We start from the raw sequence: 17,386 nt of genomic DNA, 5'->3' as shown, positions 1-17,386 counted from the left end.
ACATTTGGACAAGTGCATGAATAGGACAAGTTTAGTCATAAGCAGGCAGGTGGGACTAGTGCAGATGTTGGTTGGTTGGTGTGGGCTGAAAGGCCTGGTTCTGTGTTGCGCAACTATAAAATACTGAAGTGCATTTATAACATCTTTATCAAGCAAAGAACCTTTAGTCAGCAATGCAGTTTGACCAAATTAAAACGTTTAATTGTCCAGGATTTCAGGCTAATTTATCTTAAAAAATATATACCAAAAGATCCTGCATTTTCAGTACTGACTGTTCGTACTCTCGAGTATGGAGGTCACGTTAGACAATAGGTGCAGGAGGCCATTCGGCCCTTCGAGCCCGCACCACCCTTCAATGTGATCATGGCTGATCATTCTCAATCAGTACCCCGTTACTGCCTTCTCCCCATACCCCTGACTCCGCTATCCTTAAGAGCTCTATCTAGCTCTCTCTTGAATGCATTCAGAGAATTGGCCTCCACTGCCTTCTGAGGCAGAGAATTCCACAGATTCACAACTCTCTGACTGAAAAAGTTTTTCCTCATCTCAGTTCTAAATGGCCTACCCCTTATTCTTAAACTGTGTCCCCTGGTTCTGGACTCCCCCAACATTGGGAACACGTTTCCTGCCTCTAACGTGTCCAACCCCTTAATAATCTTATATGTTTCGATAAGATGGAACGTTGCAGTTATACAGGGCAAGAGTATTGTGTTCAGTATTGGGCACCATGTTATAGGAAAGCAGTTAAGTTGGAAAGGGTACAGAGGAGATTTACGAGGATGCTGCCAAGACTCAGAGGGTGTGAGCTATAGGGAGAGGTTGGACAGGCTGAGACTCCATTCTTGGAGCACAGGAGGATGAGGGGTGATTTTATAGAGGTGTACAAGATCATGAGAGAAATAGATTGGTAAAGTGCACAGTCTTGCCGAGTGTGGGGGAAATCGAGAACCCGAGGACATAGGTTTAAGGTGAAGGGGAAAGATTTTACAGGAACTTGAGGGGTAACATTTCCATGCAAAGGGTGGTGGGTGTATGGAGTGAGCTGGCAGAGGAGGTAGGAAAGAACTGCAGATGCTGGTTTAAATCGAAGGTTTACAAAATGCTGGAGTAACTCAGCGGGTCAGGCAGCATCTCTGGAGAGAAGGAATGGGTGACGTTTCGGGTCGAGACCCTTCTTCAGACCGAATGCTTGCTGGAGGAGGTAGTTCGGGCAGGGACTATTGCAATGTTTAAGAAACCACTCGACCGGTACATGGATAGGTCAGGTTTAAAGGGATATGGATCAAATGCAGGCAGGTGGGAGGAGTGTAGTTGGGACATGTTGCTCTGCGTGGGCACGTTGGGCCAAAAGGCTTGTTTCCTCACTGTACAACTACAGTTGTGCTGAGATCAAACAGGTGTACTGAACCAGAAACATTGGCTGTGGCATTGATACCACAGTGGACAGCGCAGCACAAACTGCATGGTTTCCATCGCAAGAGGCAGAGAGAGCTCAACTTAAATACAATTAGTTGTCAAACAGACTTGTACCAAGCTTTTTAAAAACGTCCTTTATTAGTGGAAGTAAAATAGTAACTACACTTATTTACAGTAGCACATGGTGCTGGGGAACATGCAAGAGGCAAGACTATACAAGAGGTGGTATGGAAGTTATTTACGGGTGATCAGATGTTTGGATAAGTTTACAATCACATTAGATTTGAGCTGTGGAATGGTGCTGATCTTCAGAAGCTTGCTGTTGGCATATTTGTTCTTGATGGTCTGCAGAGAACATGAAAGAAAGTTACAACACCAGCATCAAGTTGCAAAAAAAAATAGTTGATATAGCACAGAAACATGCACCGACCTTCGATCCTCACACACTAACACTATCCTGCGCGCACTAACACTATCCTGCGCGCACTAACACTATCCTGCGCGCACTAACACTATCCTGCGCGCACCAACACCACCTGTACGCACTAACACTACCCTACGCACTAACACTATCCTGCGCGCACTAACACTATCCTGCGGACACTAACACTATCCTCACGCACTAACACTATCCTCACGCACTAACACTATCCTACACACACTAGGGACAATTTACAATTATATCAAGCCAGTCAACCTACAAACCTGTACATCTTTAGTGTGGGAGGAAACCAGAGGTCCTGGAGAAAACCCACACACGTCACGGGGAGAACATAAAAACTGCGTACAGACAGCACCTGTAGTCAGGATTGAACCCGAGTCTCTGGTGCTGTAATGCAGCAACTCTACCGCTGCACCACCTTAACGCCCCTTCAAACTGAAAAGCATTTAACGCCGAGGACTTCAATAAACAGCCATTTGGTTTCTGCTAATTATGAGGCAGAAGAAAATCACATCAGACCTGGTACCCCATTGATGTGATCACTACCTATTGATATTTCACGCTGGATCAAAGTCAGAGCATCTCAACAGTCGATTGTGCACTTTCCTCAGAAGCTGCCCCCACTAGTCCAAGTGATCATGGCCCATCCTGTACCAACGTTCCCATGTGCTGCTCCAAGAGGCTGAAGGTGCAGGTCAGACATGACCTGAAGCACAGAGGAGGACATAGAAAGTGGTGCAGAAGCTTTGGCCCTTCGAGCCAGCACCGCCATTCATGGTGATCATGGCGGATCATCCACAATCAGTAACCTGTGCCTGCCTTACACAGCATCCCCTGACCAGGCTCCACGACTTTCAACTTGAACGCTGCAAGATGGCTTTGGAAATGCAGTGAGTTATGCACTGCCCCAATGTAATCTATTTGTTCACCGTGTGGTAAGATTTTACTGAAATGCCAAGGAACTTCATTGGCAAAGGTACATGTGGCAATTTGGGTGGCAGTGGTAGAGTTGCTGCCTTACCTGGGACTCGGGGTTCAATCCCGATTGCGGGTGCTGTCTGTACGGAGTTTGTATGTTCGTAAGTGATAGGAGCAGAATTAGGCCATTCAGCCCATCAAGCCTACTCTGCTATTCAATCATGGCTGATCCATTTTTTCCCTCTCAACCCCATAATCCCCAGCACCCGTACCACCCTACCTGATTTTTGTCATGACCAGCTCATCCGTCTCAAATTTACCTCTGCTGGCCAACTTCACCTGGGCGATAGGGTGGAAACAGGTCCTTTGGCCCAACTTGCCCACACTGACCAACATGCCCTGTCTACACTATGTCTACCTCACATATCCCACTAAATCTATCCTTGTACCAGTCCAAATGCTTCTTAAACACAGTGATAGTACCTCCTCTGGCACCTTGTTCCATACACCTACCACCCTTTGTGTAAAAAAGGTTGCCCCTTGGGTTCCTCTTAAATCTTTTGACACCCTCACCTTAAACTGCTAGTTCTCTGGTTCTCAATTCTCCTGCCCTGGGTAAAAGACAGTGCGTTTACCCGATCTATTCCAACGCTTACATCTGCAAGCTTCAGCCTTACGTTAAAGTCTATAATTAAACTGGAAAAAAAAAAAGAGGGGATGGATTACTAAACTGTGGGACTCACTAGCAATGAACTTGCTGCGCCACACAATTACCTTTGGGCAAACAGCGTCCGAAGAGTTTGCTGCACATTGGATGGCAATGGACTTCAGTGTTACTTTGACTAGTTTGTCCTTTGGGCATTAAACCTCATTACGAGGCACAGAGGTAAGCAAGAGGCATTGACGTACAGCAAGATTTACAGGCAGGCTTACCAGGTGCTTAGTGAGGCCCTGATCAACCTTGACAATGTTCTTGGCAATGTGCTCCATCACGGATACCAAATCCTCCTCTTGATGGTCCATGTAGTACTGCAGAAGTGTGGTCTGAAAGAATGGCGTCAAAACAGTCAGAGGATCAGCGCATTAAAACATTTACTGAAGAGTGCAAGTGGTTTAATAAGTGGTTCGATAAACACAAGGAATCATGGGATTTGTCAAAGGTCATTCACGATAAACAAAGAATGATGCTAGTAAACTTAATGGCCAATGTACACCGAAACATGGGTTGATAAATGATTAAACGAAAAGAAATTAAGAGTTGTATGAACTTTTGTACATTTACTGATTGAGTTCTGGATTTCAGTTCATGTCAAATCTGGTCGAACATAAAGTTGAACTTCTGATCAAAATGATCTACAAGTGCAACAACATCCCATTTACACACCAATGCAGTAAATTACTTAATGCCGCGTAGACGGTGGAAACATCATCAATATGCGGAACTAAACCGATGGGTGAAGTGTTTCTCAGGATGCTAAACCACTTTAGACGACCTTTCAACATCAATGCGGGCATTGGCAGCCTTCTTGGCTTTGTGTACTTTTTCTCTGGTCATTTGATGATAACCACCGCTGGGAGGGAGAATCTCTAAATAGCTTGGCGAAACGTCAAGTCTTTTTGAATGGGAAATCCTCTATCTACCATTATGCAAGCCCCAGGATCAACTAAGTTCAAAAATCCACTCTTCCTAATAACGTGTGAATCAGATGATCGGCTTTTGATCATAATGTGACCATGCCTTTTGGGGCAATTCCAACCAATAGTTTCACAGTGTTGCGTTTCTTGTAGTCGGACCACGTCAAAGCCTGCAACTGCAGATGCAGTGGTCGTTCTATAAATATATCTGTGCAGTCGAGAATGCATCTCAGTGCTGGGCATTTATTTATTATCTGTTTCGGCTATGTGGACCTTATCAAATCACGATCTGTAAGCATGCCCAGTACAAGTTACAATGCAAAAGAAAATGGTGCAAGTATATTGAACTAATTTATACAATCACAAGATTTTAACTGAAGATTAGAATGTCAAATACTGATTAGAATTATCCAATGTTATGGGAATCAGAAGAGACATGATTAGTCAGGTGACTCGTGACTGAGTTTTGTACTAACTTTACTTACACATGTACATCAGAACACCTTCAGAAGTCAAACATGCATGCAGCCCATGGACTGGTATAGTAAGAGGTAGAAACCCCAACAAATACTTTTCATATTATCTATTGATAGTTATAGAAATCATACATTTCATCCCCCCCAAACAAAAACAATGAAAAATGGTTGTTATTAATCGTCACGCAAGCGACCAAGGAAAAGACAATTAAACCATCAAAATCATCGTAGTTTTGTACAAATGAACCATAAATACACCCAGTTAATGGCTTCGAAAGCAGTATTTTCTTACCTCGAAGAAGCAAAACTGGAAAATACGCATGAAATGCAGTATACACACAGTATACGTATACACACAGTAGCTCAGCTGGCGAGAATGTTTATCCCGAATGACCCACGACCTGGGCATGCTCAGTTGTAATACCGAACTCTCTTCTACTCACCCATTCGCCTGCATTCAGGACCTTTTGAGCAAGGCAAAAAGCAGCAGCTGCGATCCGAGATGGGGGATAGTGCGCCATTTCGTAATCCACTAGTGTCAGCTCCATGAAGTATTTGGCCAGCGTGTGGTGCTCAGAGGTGACCTGTGATTAGGGTAAAGTACAAACAGAGGAGTCTTGTAAATTAACGCCATGTAGCAAGATCCAACTGGTGAAAGTGAACAGGGATAGACAATAGGTGCAGGAGGAGGCCATTCGGCCCATCGAGCCAGCACCGCCATTCAATGCGATCATGGCTGATCATTCTCAATCAGTACCCCGTTCCTGCCTTCTCCCCATACCCCCTGACTCCGCTATCCTTAAGAGCTCTATCTAGCTCTCTCTTGAATGCATTCAGAGAATTGGCCTCCACTGCCTTCTGAGGCAGAGAATTCCGCAGATTAACAACTCTCTGAAAAAGTTTTTCCTCATCTCCGTTCTAAATGGCCTACCCCTTATTCTTAAACTGTGGCCCCTTGTTCTGGACTCCCCCAACATTGGGAACATGTTTCCTGCCTCTAACGTGTCCAACCCCTTAATAATCTTATACATTTCGATAAGAACTCCTCTCATCCTTCTAAATTCGAGTGTATACAAGCCTAGTCGCTCCAGTCTTTCAACATAAGTGCCACACTGGGTCAAGATCCTTCTGACTCTTTCCCTCAACCCCATTCTCCGGCCTCTGCCCCATAACTCCCGACACATCTCAGGGCAACTGATGGTCAGTATTGATAGAGTCTGTATGACAGAATACCCCAAATGTAGATAGACACAGAAAGCTGGAGTAACTCAGCAGAACCGGCAGCATCTCTGGAGAGGAGGAGTGGGTGGCGTTCCGGATTGAGACCCTTTCTCGGATCCTTCTTACACGCCCCAAACGTAGAGTGGAGTTTGAACCAACTTTGCTTTTAGTTTTAGAGGCACAACACGGAAACAAGCCCTTCAGCACACCGACCTGCAATCCCTGTACACTGGCACTAGTCAACACACTAGGGACAATTTACACCTTTGACCAAAGCAAATTAACCTACCAAAGAGTGTGGGAGGAAACTGGAGCTCCCTGTCACTGGGGTCACCCATAGTGAGGATCGAACCCGGGTCTCGGATACTGTAAAGCAGGAACTTTACCACCCCACCTCAGGCAAATGTTAAAGGGCCCCGTTTCCATGCTGTGTCTTTCAACCATGGAGCAACACCAAGATATAGAGCAAGGAAGAATGTTTCAACTCCATTTTTTTTCACAATGCTTTCCCCATGAAGGCAATCGAGATAGTCGACTAACCTCTGTGATCTTTGAAGCTCTCCGCAGGAAGTGTAGAGGTAGGGGGCGGCCGAGAGAAAAGTCGAGCCTCTGCAGAATCCTCCTCTCCATCTCGCGTATGGCAGCCGTCGTGTAGGAGTTGTCCGTGATGTAGACAAAGTCACCAATTTCCGGGGGATACATCTCCTCGTACTTGGAGGCCACCAGCATAGCCGTCACGCCGACTAGTTGCAAATTCCTCTTGGTCACTGGGCTGTCCTAGGAGACAGTAGATGCATTAGGACACTCTGCCACACGAGGGATAAAGGGCACGGTGATACGTGTTATAGGAGCAGGGCACGTTAGAGGCAGGAAACATGTTCCCAATGTTGGGGGAGTCCAGAACCAGGGGCCACAGTTTAAGAATAAGGGCTAGGCCATTTAGAACTGAGATGAGGAAAAGCTTTTTCAGTCAGAGAGTTGTGAATCTGTGGAATTCTCTGCCTCAGAAGGCAGTGGAGGCCAATTCACTGAATGCATTCAAGAGAGAGCTAGATAGAGCTCTTAGGGATAGCGGAGTCAGGGGGTATGGGGAGAAGGCAGGAACGGGGTACTGATTGAGAATGATCAGCCATGATCACATTGAATGGCGGTGCTGGCTCAAAGGGCCGAATGGCCTTCTCCTGCACCTATTGTCTAATTAGGCCATTCAGCCCATCAAGTCTACTCTGCCATTCAATCATGGCTGATCTATCTCTCCCTCCCAGGTATGTAGGTTAATTGACTGGGTAAATGTAAAAATTGTCCCTAGTGTGTGTAGGATAGTGTTAATAGTGTTAGTGTGCGGGGATCGCTGGGCGGCGCGGACTTGGTGGGCCGAAAAGGCCTGTTTCCGCGCTGTATATATATGATATGATGATGATAACCCCAGACAAACATACCAAGAGTCTATCAATCTCTGCCTTAAAAGTATCCCTTGACCTGGCCTCCACAGGCACCTGTGGCAATGAATTCCACAGATTCACCACCCTCCAACTAAATAAATTTCTCCTCATCCCCATCCTAAAGGAACGTCCTTTAATTCTGAGGCTATCACCTCTTGTACTAGACTCTCCCACTAGTGGAAACACCCTCTCCACATCCACCTTCTCCAGGTGGCCCATTTGACAATTCAAGTACATTAGACATTCTCACCTGCAGGAATCTATCTATGATTGCAACCGTCATGTACAAGGTTTCTTGAAGCAGCTGGAATTTTCTCTGAACCTGCACAAGCCAGTCGATGAGGATAGCACGCATATTCCCCGTTATCTCCTTGCCCTCCAGGAACCTTGGTCTTATGGGCTGCTCCATCTAAAAGGGAGGGGGGGGGGGGGGGGGGGGGAGAAATATATAGCATATTTAGCATCCTACTTTGGAGCAAAGCCAACTCAATTTCTGCCTCCTCCTTCACGTTGCAATAACTAACCCACAAACCTATACGTGTAAAGCGATGGAAACGGACAGGATAAGACCAGAGGAAAGTTAGTGGCGAAGAGCCCCACTCCCCCAAAACAGTGCTCTCCGTAAATGCGCAGCCAGCACCATTATCCCAGCCCGTAAACCAGGCATGGGGAGAGGGTGGAGAGAACCAGACGGCAGTAGGTGCTGAACAAGGGGCCTGGTAAGAACAACCTTGGAGGTCGACTGCAGGAGGGAAGCCAGGGGTGAAGAGGGACTGGCGTGGAGGACATTAGTTTGAGGGGATCACTGGATATAGGTGACGGTTGCAACGGGACTTTGCGGCCGGCTGCAGCTGGGTATGTAAAATGGCACCTCTTGCCCATGGACTCAGTGGGCCGTTCTGTACTGACCGTGGGCTGTGCTCATGTACAAGGAAAGTCTTGCCGATCCGTATGCAAAAAAAAAAAAAGGTATCTCGCACTACCCTGGTACACGTGACCATAAAGAAATCATTGAAACATCATCGACACAGATAACCCACATAATAATGGACGACGTCTGAAGCAAAGATAGTAGAGGAGCAAGATAGACCACTCGACTCCAAAAACCGTAGTAGGCCATGGGTAAATTTCGGCGCCATTTTAGTAGGCAGATTCTGTGTGCTACTGGGCAGTGCTCATAACCCTCTGCGATTTCTTCGCATATAAAATGTTTGCAAACAATTATTTTTGTTCAACTTCTTGGATAAGTTGATAGTTGACATTTACAACTATTCCTTGAAGAGTTGCTGCTTCGTGATCTTTAAACTTTGGATGTACCCGATTGAATATTTGCACTAGAGATCCACTCTGTATCAGGCCAATTGATAATATTTAATGAACTGCTCTTCTTTGCTTTTCTCTGTTAATTTTAATTTCACCTCCACGAGCTGTATCTGTTTTATTTTTAAAAGTCACGGAAGCAGAGATTAGGCATTTGCAAACAATAGAATTCTACTGTACCCACAATATAATTGAAAAGACATTTAACTTAAAATATTTATAGCAAAGAAAATTTGAATTGGTGAATTGATTAGTTAAAAACTGACAGCCACAGGGATCTGTAATACCGAGGGTAGGCTGCATCTGACTTGCACGTGAACTGTAGGTAAGCACCCAATATCCTAGCATTCCCAAACATGAGGAGCCCAAGGTCAAACTTTAAAGGCCAGCAGCTCCCCTGTTGCTGCCACGCCCCGAAATAAAAGCACACGTAACTAGGAACCCAGTGCATTTCTACTGCAGAGGATGAAGTAGGATCCAAGACCTTTACTTAATTCACAGACAAACTGGAGTCTCTCCATACTGACTGCACAGTGGCACAGCAATAGAGCTGCTGCCTCACAAGGCCAGAGTCCCAGGTTCGATCCTGGCCTCGGGTGCTGTAAATTGGCCTTATTGTGCAGTGGGATCAGATGGTCAATAGTTGCTGTGGATTCTGTGGGCCGAAGAGCCCGTTTCCTTGCTAAAACTTCCCTAAAACTAAAAGCTCTACCCAAGGGCTGCCCCAACAATATTTGCTGGTTGTAGAGAATTAAATATAAATGGCAAGTTAGACAATAGGATAAGATTAAAATGATAACTGGCTTTCTAATGCTCGTTAAAATAGAAACCATGCTAATTGAGTTTACTATTGCAACGATCATTTACATGAGAGCAGTGAAGATTGCACAACCAAACTTAAAATTGCACACCCTCCAAACTGGGAGTGCAACAGCCTGTGATTATCCTTGTAGTGCACCGTGATTAAGAGTGCATTGGAGACCAGAACGGCACAAGAGATACGGGTGGTACAGGTGCTCCTCGACTTACGATGGGGTTACGTTGCAATAAACCCATCGTAAGTCATCTGTAAAGGAGTGGATCGTACGCTGAGGAGCAACTGTATAGGAAATGGTGAATGGGGGTGGGAAGAGAATTTGCAGCACCCAACTTGGCATTGAAAGAATCTTGGATTAAATTTATAATCAATACAAATCGAACCTCCAGTTGCCTCAGATACTTGTAGATGTCTTTAACGTATTCACTGCACAACATGGGGTCGTCGCCGTCATCTGCATCGACATCTTTCACGGGGAGCAGCACTTCAGAGAAGGCCTGGCACAAGGACTCAGACACACCATCTGTTGCTTCAGTGGATGTCGGCACTGGGACCTGCACGCAATGGCAGCAAAAGTCAATGTCGTCAGAGTCACGAGATGCATCAACAGGAATCAGCTAGATTTCCAAGAAAGATGAACTTATATTAGAGTCATAGATTGATACAGTGTGGAAACAGGCCCAACTCGCCCACACCGGCCAACAGTGTCCCAGCTACGCTAGTCCCACTTGCCTGCGCTTGGTCCACAACCCTCCAAACCTGTCCGGTCCAGGTACCTGGCCAACTGTTTCTTAAACGATGGGATAGTCCCAACCTCAACTACCTCCTCCAGTAGCTTAAGAAGATAACTGCAGATGCTGGTACAAATCGAAGGTATTTATTCACAAAATGCTGGAGTAACTCAGCAGGTCAGGCAGCATCTCGGGAGAGAAGGAATGGGTGACGTTTCGGGACCCGAAACGTCACCCATGCCTTCTCTCCCGAGATGCTGCCTGACCTGCTGAGTTACTCCAGCATTTTGTGAATAAATTCCTCCAGTAGCTTGTTTCATACACCCACCACCCTGTGTGTGGAAAAAGTTACCCCTCGAATTCATATTAAATCTTTTCCCCTTCACTTTGAACCCATGTCCTCTGGTCCTCAATTCCCCAACTCTGGGCAAAAGACTCTGTGCATCGACCCGATCTATTTCTCTCATGATTTTGCACACCTCTATAAGATCTCCCCTCATCCTCCTGCGCTCCACAGAATAGAGACCCTTCCCACTCAACCTCTCCCCATAGCTCACACCCTCTGGTCCTTGGCAACATCCTCGTAAATCTTTTCTGAACCCTTTCAACCAATATTCTATTGGTTATTATGGTCATTTATCACATTTTAATCATACAACTCAACGTCTAAACACGCTTACAAATTCCTGTAGTGAGAGATGTCAGAGTGATACAGTATGGAAACAGACTCAAAGAGAGACCTTCAGAGTTGATGGTCTTCCAGCAGCACCTGATGTTTGTCTCTGAGAACAGCCCGTACATCTGTAAAGGAGCCAGTCAGGATGAAATGAACCGGGGGGGTCACAGTTTAAGAATAAGGGGTAGGCATTTAGAAAGGAGACGAGGAAAAACGTTTTCAGTCAGAGTTGTGAATCTGTGGAATTCTCTGCCTCAGTGGAGGCCAATTCTCTGAATGCATTCAAGAGAGAGCTAGATAGAGCGCTTAAGGATAGCGGAGTCAGTGGGTATGGGGAGAAGGCAGGAACGGGGTACTGATGGAGAATGATCAGCCATGATCACATTGAATGGTGGGTGCTGGCTCGAAGGGCCGAACGGCCTCCTCCTGCACCTATTGAAATGGAGGACCCTTGTTCTCCACACCCTCTTTGCTCATTCACACTCTGCAAAGAGGTGGGCAACCAACACCTCTCTACGGTAGACACATAAAGCCGGAGTAACTCAGCGGGGCAGGCAACGTCTCTGGGGGGGAAGGAATGGGTGACGTTTCGGTGACAGAGGACAGTGCGCCAGATTACCCCTCTTGTCGGCGGGTTTGATGATAACGTCGGGGTTGCTGCTGCAGAGTGAGCGGAGGGCTGTACGTTCAGAGGTGGGAGGTTGGAGTAGGTAAAGGGAGTGGGGAAAGTTGAGACGGTTGATGTCACGCCGGCAGCGAGACATAAAGAGGTCTAGTGAGGGTAGAAGGCCGTTCTGGGGGGGGGTCCAAGAGGAGGGGAACCGGTGGAGACAGGAGAAGGGGTCATCACTGGACAGCGAGGATTCCTTCCCATAGAAAAAGGCTCGGAGGCAACGGAAGAAAAGCTCCAAGTTGTGGTGGACCCGGAACCCCTTGAGGTGGGGGTGGAGGGGAACAAAGGCGAGGCCTCTGTTGAGGACAGACCATTTTGTATTAGAACCGGGGGGGGGGGGGGTCAGGGAGGGGGGTGGTGAAGACACTACAAGGGTTGGGGTCAGAGGAGGGCCAGGGAGTGGACAGAGGGGGGGTGGGGAGATGGTGGGTGTTCAGAGAGGAGCGGGGGGGGGGGCTTGAGGACTATTGTATGGGTGGGGTGTGGTCGGGGTAACCTGGTTAAAAGAGGGGGAAGGGGAAGGCCCATTACTACCGAGGTTCCCTTTAGGAGGGACCCAGCAGTCAGACCACGTGGTGTGAAAGTCTGCGTCATGGAGGTTGTAGGCCCGGTGCTGAGCCTGGGACTCGGGTGATGCGACAGCTCCAGGCCCGCTGGTGGGCAGTGGAGAGGAGGGTGGTGGGAGTCGCTGGTGGAGGAGCGCGGGGTGGGTGCTGGAGCAGAGATACGGGTCATCGTCGGCAGCAGCGGTGACCCCAAGGAGGCGGCGGCAATCTCGGCCTCGTGGTGGTCGGGCAGGCGGCGCGGTCCAGCGGTGGAGCCTCGGGCCTGCAGGCAGTTGAGTCGAGGAGTGTCGGTGGAGGGACCGGTCTGGAGGCACTGACGGTACAAGAGTCATTTGGCCAGGAGGGTCACACCCCACCAGCCAAGCGAGGTCTTGGTACTTGGAGCTCTGGCGAGGGAACATGTTACAGGTAAACTGGCGAGTCTGTTCAGGGAACCTCATTTCAGGGGCCATGGAGTCCTTGTCTTGCAAGAAGTCCCGTGCTGGCCACTGCCCAAGACGTGGCCAAAGGTGTTGGCCTGGAAGAACTTTTCCAAAGGGCAGGTGGTGGAGCAATGTTGAGGTGACTGGTGCCGTGTGACATTAGCGCCAGACCCATCCTTCAACACCAGGGACAGGTGGAACCTCAGCGGGTAATGACACTTGGTTGCCCATGTGCTTAGTGGGATGAAGCCACGCACACACACACAAAGCTGGCCACAAGGATGAGGGAAGCCCGCCGCGGACTTTACACCATCCGGCGCCGCCTGAAATAGGCTGCGGGATTTTCTCTGCCCGGCGGGGGCTTCAATGTCGAGAGCCCCCGACGTGCAGCGGCAGCATTTTCGCCCGCCCCGGATCGCGGGGCTTGGGTCGGCCCGCCGCGAACCTTTCACCGTCCGGCGCGGCCTGGAACGTGGCAACTTCAGCGGCCTGACCGTGGGAGAAGGCGGCAGGGGAAGAAAAAAAGGCATTCTGGCCTTCCATCACAGTGAGGAGGGGACTGGAGGAGACTCACTGTGATGGATGTCTCTTTTTTTTGTGTTGGCTGTGATTGTGTGTGAAATTGCTTATTTTTATTGCTCTATTGCTGGACTGTGGGTGACCTTTCATTTCACTGCACATCTTGGATGTGTATGCGACCAATAAACTTGACTTGAACATTTGCCTCTGTTGTGTAGACCTGTGCATTGTGACCCATTGGACCTGGTCCATCGTTGACCCACAGGTGAAGTGGAAGATGGTCTGGCCGATCGCCAAGGCAGAGGAGCAGGTGAAGGGCCACACCCGTGTTGTTAATGTGGGTCGGTGGCCTTCTCCATTAGGACAGGGTAGAAGTCATGCTTGGGTATACTGCCATTTGGTGTGGATTTACCTGCAAGCAGGGACTTTGGACTTGCAAGTCAAACTTCTCAGACTCAGTCAGATTACAGCAGGAAAGGTGGGATGGGGGCAAGTTCAAGAGAGAGCTAGATAGAGCTCTTAAGGATAGCAGAGTCAGGGGGTATGGGGAGAAGGCAGGAACGGGGTACTGATTGAGAATGATCAGCTGTAATCACATTGAATGGCGGTGCTGGCTCGAAGGGCCGAATGGCCTCCTCCTGCACCTATTGTCTAAGTTTGACTTAAATGCAATGTTAACGAGTACAAAGTTGGGAGTATTTATATGCAAATGCAAAGCACTTCACATTTGTCATTCTACTCTGCAATAGCCAAGAGTCCTCAAATTACCTTTAACACGTCTTCATAGATTTCGGTTTGTGGAAGGGCAGGTTTAACAACCTTTATTGGTTCGGTCTTTACAAGCGCAGTACTTTTCCCCTGCAAAAGTCCAAATCGAAAATACATTTCATGAAGGCACAAGTTGATTATCTCACCACTTTTTGAAATACAAAACAACACGCCACTGAAGTAGTCCATAAGGTTTCACGGGACTCATTACTAATATCCAAATTGTGCTAAGCAACAATGGGGGGGGGTGGGGGGTAAAAAAACCCGCTCAACGTACCTTCTTTAATGGCTGCGCACGGTTGCCTATGTCCACCAAAGCCGTTCTAGGTCTCAGGCCAACCTTCGTCGCAGCTTTAGCTTGAAGAACATTTGGCTCAACATTGGCTTTGCCAGCACGAGTAACCTACAAACAAAAGCAGGTTAGATAAATAGGTCAACCTTGAAAATGGCCATTCCAAAGGAATAATTCAGTCACGCTGCCCACTCTACCCAAAACTCAGGTGGTCATTAAATTCTACACACAGTAAAGGTGGAGTACAAAAGGCCCACATCACAATTCCAGTGCGTCTAGTAACGGTAATAAAACACTCATCCTGATTTCAGATGCTGCCTGTGGCGTTTGTACGTTCTCCCCGTCACCACTAGGGTTTCCCCTGGATGCTGCGGTTTCCTCCCACACTCCAAAGACACACAGGTTTGTAGGCTGCTTGGCTTCAGTAAAGATTGTGAATGGTTCCTAATGTGTAGTAGGACAGTGTTAGTGCACGTGGATTGCTGGTTGGCGTGGACTCAATTGGCCGAAGGGCCCCATTTCCACTCTGTCACCACCATTCAATGTGATCATGGCTGATCATTCTCAATCAGCACCCCGTTCCTGCCTTCTCCCCATACCCCCTGACTCCGCTATCCTTAAGAGCTCTATCTAACTCTCTCTCGAATGCATTCAGAGAATTGGCCTCCACTGCCTTCTGAGGCAGAGAATTCCACAGATTTACAACTCTCTGACTGAAAAAGTTTTTCCTCATCTCCGTTCTAAATGGCCTACCCCTTATTCTTAAACTCTGGGAGCCAAATAATAAACATGTTGCAGGCAACTAGAATTGAGGCCTAGGCAAGACTGTATTTTCTCCAGGACCAGAGCTTAAGGATAAGGGGGAAGTCTTTTAGGACCGAGATGAGAAAACATTTCTTCACACAGAGAGTGGCGAGTCTGTGGAATTCTCTGCCACAGAAGGTAGTTGAGGCCAGTTCATTGGCTATATTTAAGAGGGAGTTAGATGTGGCCATTGTGGCTAAAGGGATCAGGGGTATGGAGAGAAGGCAGGTTGTTACTGAGCTGGATGATCAGCCATGATCATATTGAATGGCGGTGCAGGCTCGAATGGCCTTCTCCTGCGCCTATTTTCTATGTTAAGTACAAGTAGTACAAGTAGTCTGGCATAAGAACCAGACGACAGGTTCGAGGCGAGGGGAAAAATTAGATAGAGCTTTATTTTTACACAAGGGTGGTGGGTGCATGGAATAAGCTGCCAGAGAGGTAGTCAAAGATTCAAACTCCGCAAGTCAAGGATTATGGAGAGAAATGGCAAGAAGTAGAGCAGCCACAACCGTGAATGGCAGGACAAACTCAACGGGCAAAACACTTGTGTTCTTAAAGGAAGAACCGTACACTCCTAAGACTGAAAAGCGGTCTTTGCATTCTGCAAATCGAGGTTTCTTCAATACAGAGAAAAGATTGGAAGCACAAAGGACAATGTAAGCAAATCAGTTTTCTACTTGCGATTAAAGATTGACGAGTTTCTTCAGTGCCACCAAGCAAGTTACTACTCTGCGATGCACTATTGCATTAGAATTCATTGTCCTCCGCAGGGCAACTGTTCGGGGAACCTTTGCTTTTTTTTCGGTGGGCGTGGGGGAAAGTGGAGGAGATGGGGTGGGTCACGGATTGCTTTTATGGGCTCGGTTCCAGAATAGCATCTCCTTCCTGAAATGCGAAACCCTCAGAAGCCCCACCCAGCTCAACTTTCCATTCACTTTTTAGCGGCCGGAACACCGTCGTCAGCCAAGAAACAGTGGAGGAGAGAGTAGACCAAGATTCAGAGACAGACGTTGGGAAGAAAAGGCTGCAAGGGCAGTCTTTAGGGTGCGGCGGCACCTTAATGTTCACCGAGCCTACAGCTTTGGGGAAAGTTACATTAAAGAGTTTTACAGGACGCTATATATTAAAAATCTAAACAAAAGGAGCTCGCACCAAGTAACCGGACTAATTGCATAATTGCACAGTACAACTCGCCCCGCCGCACACACACACACACACACAACTTGTGCAGCCACAGCACCGTCAAAGCGTTCCACTTCACACCCCGGCCGTCCGCAGACATGTACAGACTACAGACCCCATACCTTTGCTACACTACCTTGTCCACCCTCAGCGCCATGGCCCCAAGTCAAGAGCAGCAGGTCACACTGAGCGTCGCAGGACCTTGCTCGCTCTCAGCGCCATGCCCCGTGTGTGTACCCACTAGTCCAGTCTGCACCGTGTACACACACTACTCTAGACTGCACTGACCTTGCTCACTCTCAGCGCTATGCCCCGACCCCCGTGTACACACACACTCGTCTAGACTACACTGTGCAGTACCTTGCCCGCTCTCAGCGCCATGCCCCGTGTACACACTCGTCTAGCCTACACTGTGCAGTCAGTACCTTGCTCACTCTCAGCGCCATGCCCCGTGTACACACTCGTCTGCACTTTGCAGTAATTACCTTGCTCGCTCCCAGCGCCATGCCCCGTGTGTACACAGACTAGTCCAGCCTACACTGTGCAGTACCTTGCCCGCTCTCAGCGCCATGGCATGCCCCGTGTGTATACACACACACCTGCACTGTGCAGTAAGTACCTTGCTCACTCTCAGCGCTCTGCCCCATGTACACACACACTCGTCTAGACTACACTGTGCAGTACCTTGCCCGCTCTCAACGCCATGCCCCGTGTGTACACACACACATACTAGCCTGCACTGTACAAGTACCTTGCTCACTCTCAGCGCCATTCTGCTCCGCCGCTTACACTGACCGCCGTGGACCAGCCGGGATTTAAACTGCCCGCCGCTCCGCTCCCATTGGCCGCCGCCGAACAGCCCGCCTCCTCCCATTGGTCAGAACCACCGCCTCTAGAATGCGTTACCATGGCGCCCCGCTGCTGACGTCACCGACGTGTATCAGTTTGGACCGCGCGTCACGCGGTGGGGGCCGCAGAGGGGGCGGGGCGTCGTGCTCGGCTGCGGTCACGTGTGGTGCAGCAGCGGGGCAACGGAGGGCAGGGAACACGTGATACAGCTCAG

General features: G+C 48.3%; 1 protein-coding gene across 2 annotated transcripts; it reads right to left on the bottom strand.

Annotated features, from left to right (window-relative positions):
* Window positions 1-1,563: 1,563 nt before the first annotated feature.
* Window positions 1,564-17,138, bottom strand: LOC144592208 (G2/mitotic-specific cyclin-B1-like). Of its 2 annotated transcripts, none has more exons than XM_078396733.1 (9): window positions 17,075-17,138; window positions 14,320-14,445; window positions 14,043-14,132; window positions 10,071-10,241; window positions 7,801-7,959; window positions 6,649-6,885; window positions 5,331-5,471; window positions 3,710-3,820; window positions 1,564-1,761 (listed from the first exon to the last, which is right to left on the bottom strand). In XM_078396733.1, the coding sequence occupies exons 1-9, from the start codon at window positions 17,093-17,095 to the stop codon at window positions 1,651-1,653; spliced, it is 1,167 nt and encodes a 388-aa protein (XP_078252859.1). In that variant the 5' UTR covers window positions 17,096-17,138; the 3' UTR covers window positions 1,564-1,650. The 2 variants fall into 2 exon arrangements, with proteins under 2 accessions (XP_078252859.1, XP_078252857.1); XM_078396731.1 differs by lacking the exon at window positions 17,075-17,138 and adding an exon at window positions 16,749-16,769.
* Window positions 17,139-17,386: the final 248 nt, after the last annotated feature.

Source organism: Rhinoraja longicauda, chromosome 3 (assembly GCF_053455715.1).
Source record: "Rhinoraja longicauda isolate Sanriku21f chromosome 3, sRhiLon1.1, whole genome shotgun sequence".
Lineage (NCBI taxonomy): Eukaryota > Metazoa > Chordata > Chondrichthyes > Rajiformes > Arhynchobatidae > Rhinoraja > Rhinoraja longicauda.
The sequence above is the reverse complement of the archived record's forward strand: the minus strand, read 5'-3'. Positions and strand labels throughout refer to the sequence as shown.

Excerpts from the sequence above, each read along its gene's own strand:
- LOC144592208 (XM_078396733.1), bottom strand. The coding sequence starts at position 17,095 with ATGGCGCTGAGAGTGAGCAAG. Across the intron at positions 7,960-10,070 it reads AGTATCTGAGGCAACTGGAG|ATGGAGCAGCCCATAAGACC; the intron begins GTTCGATTTGTA and ends CCTCCCTTTTAG. Across the intron at positions 1,762-3,709 it reads AGGGCCTCACTAAGCACCTG|ACCATCAAGAACAAATATGC; the intron begins GTAAGCCTGCCT and ends TGTTCTCTGCAG.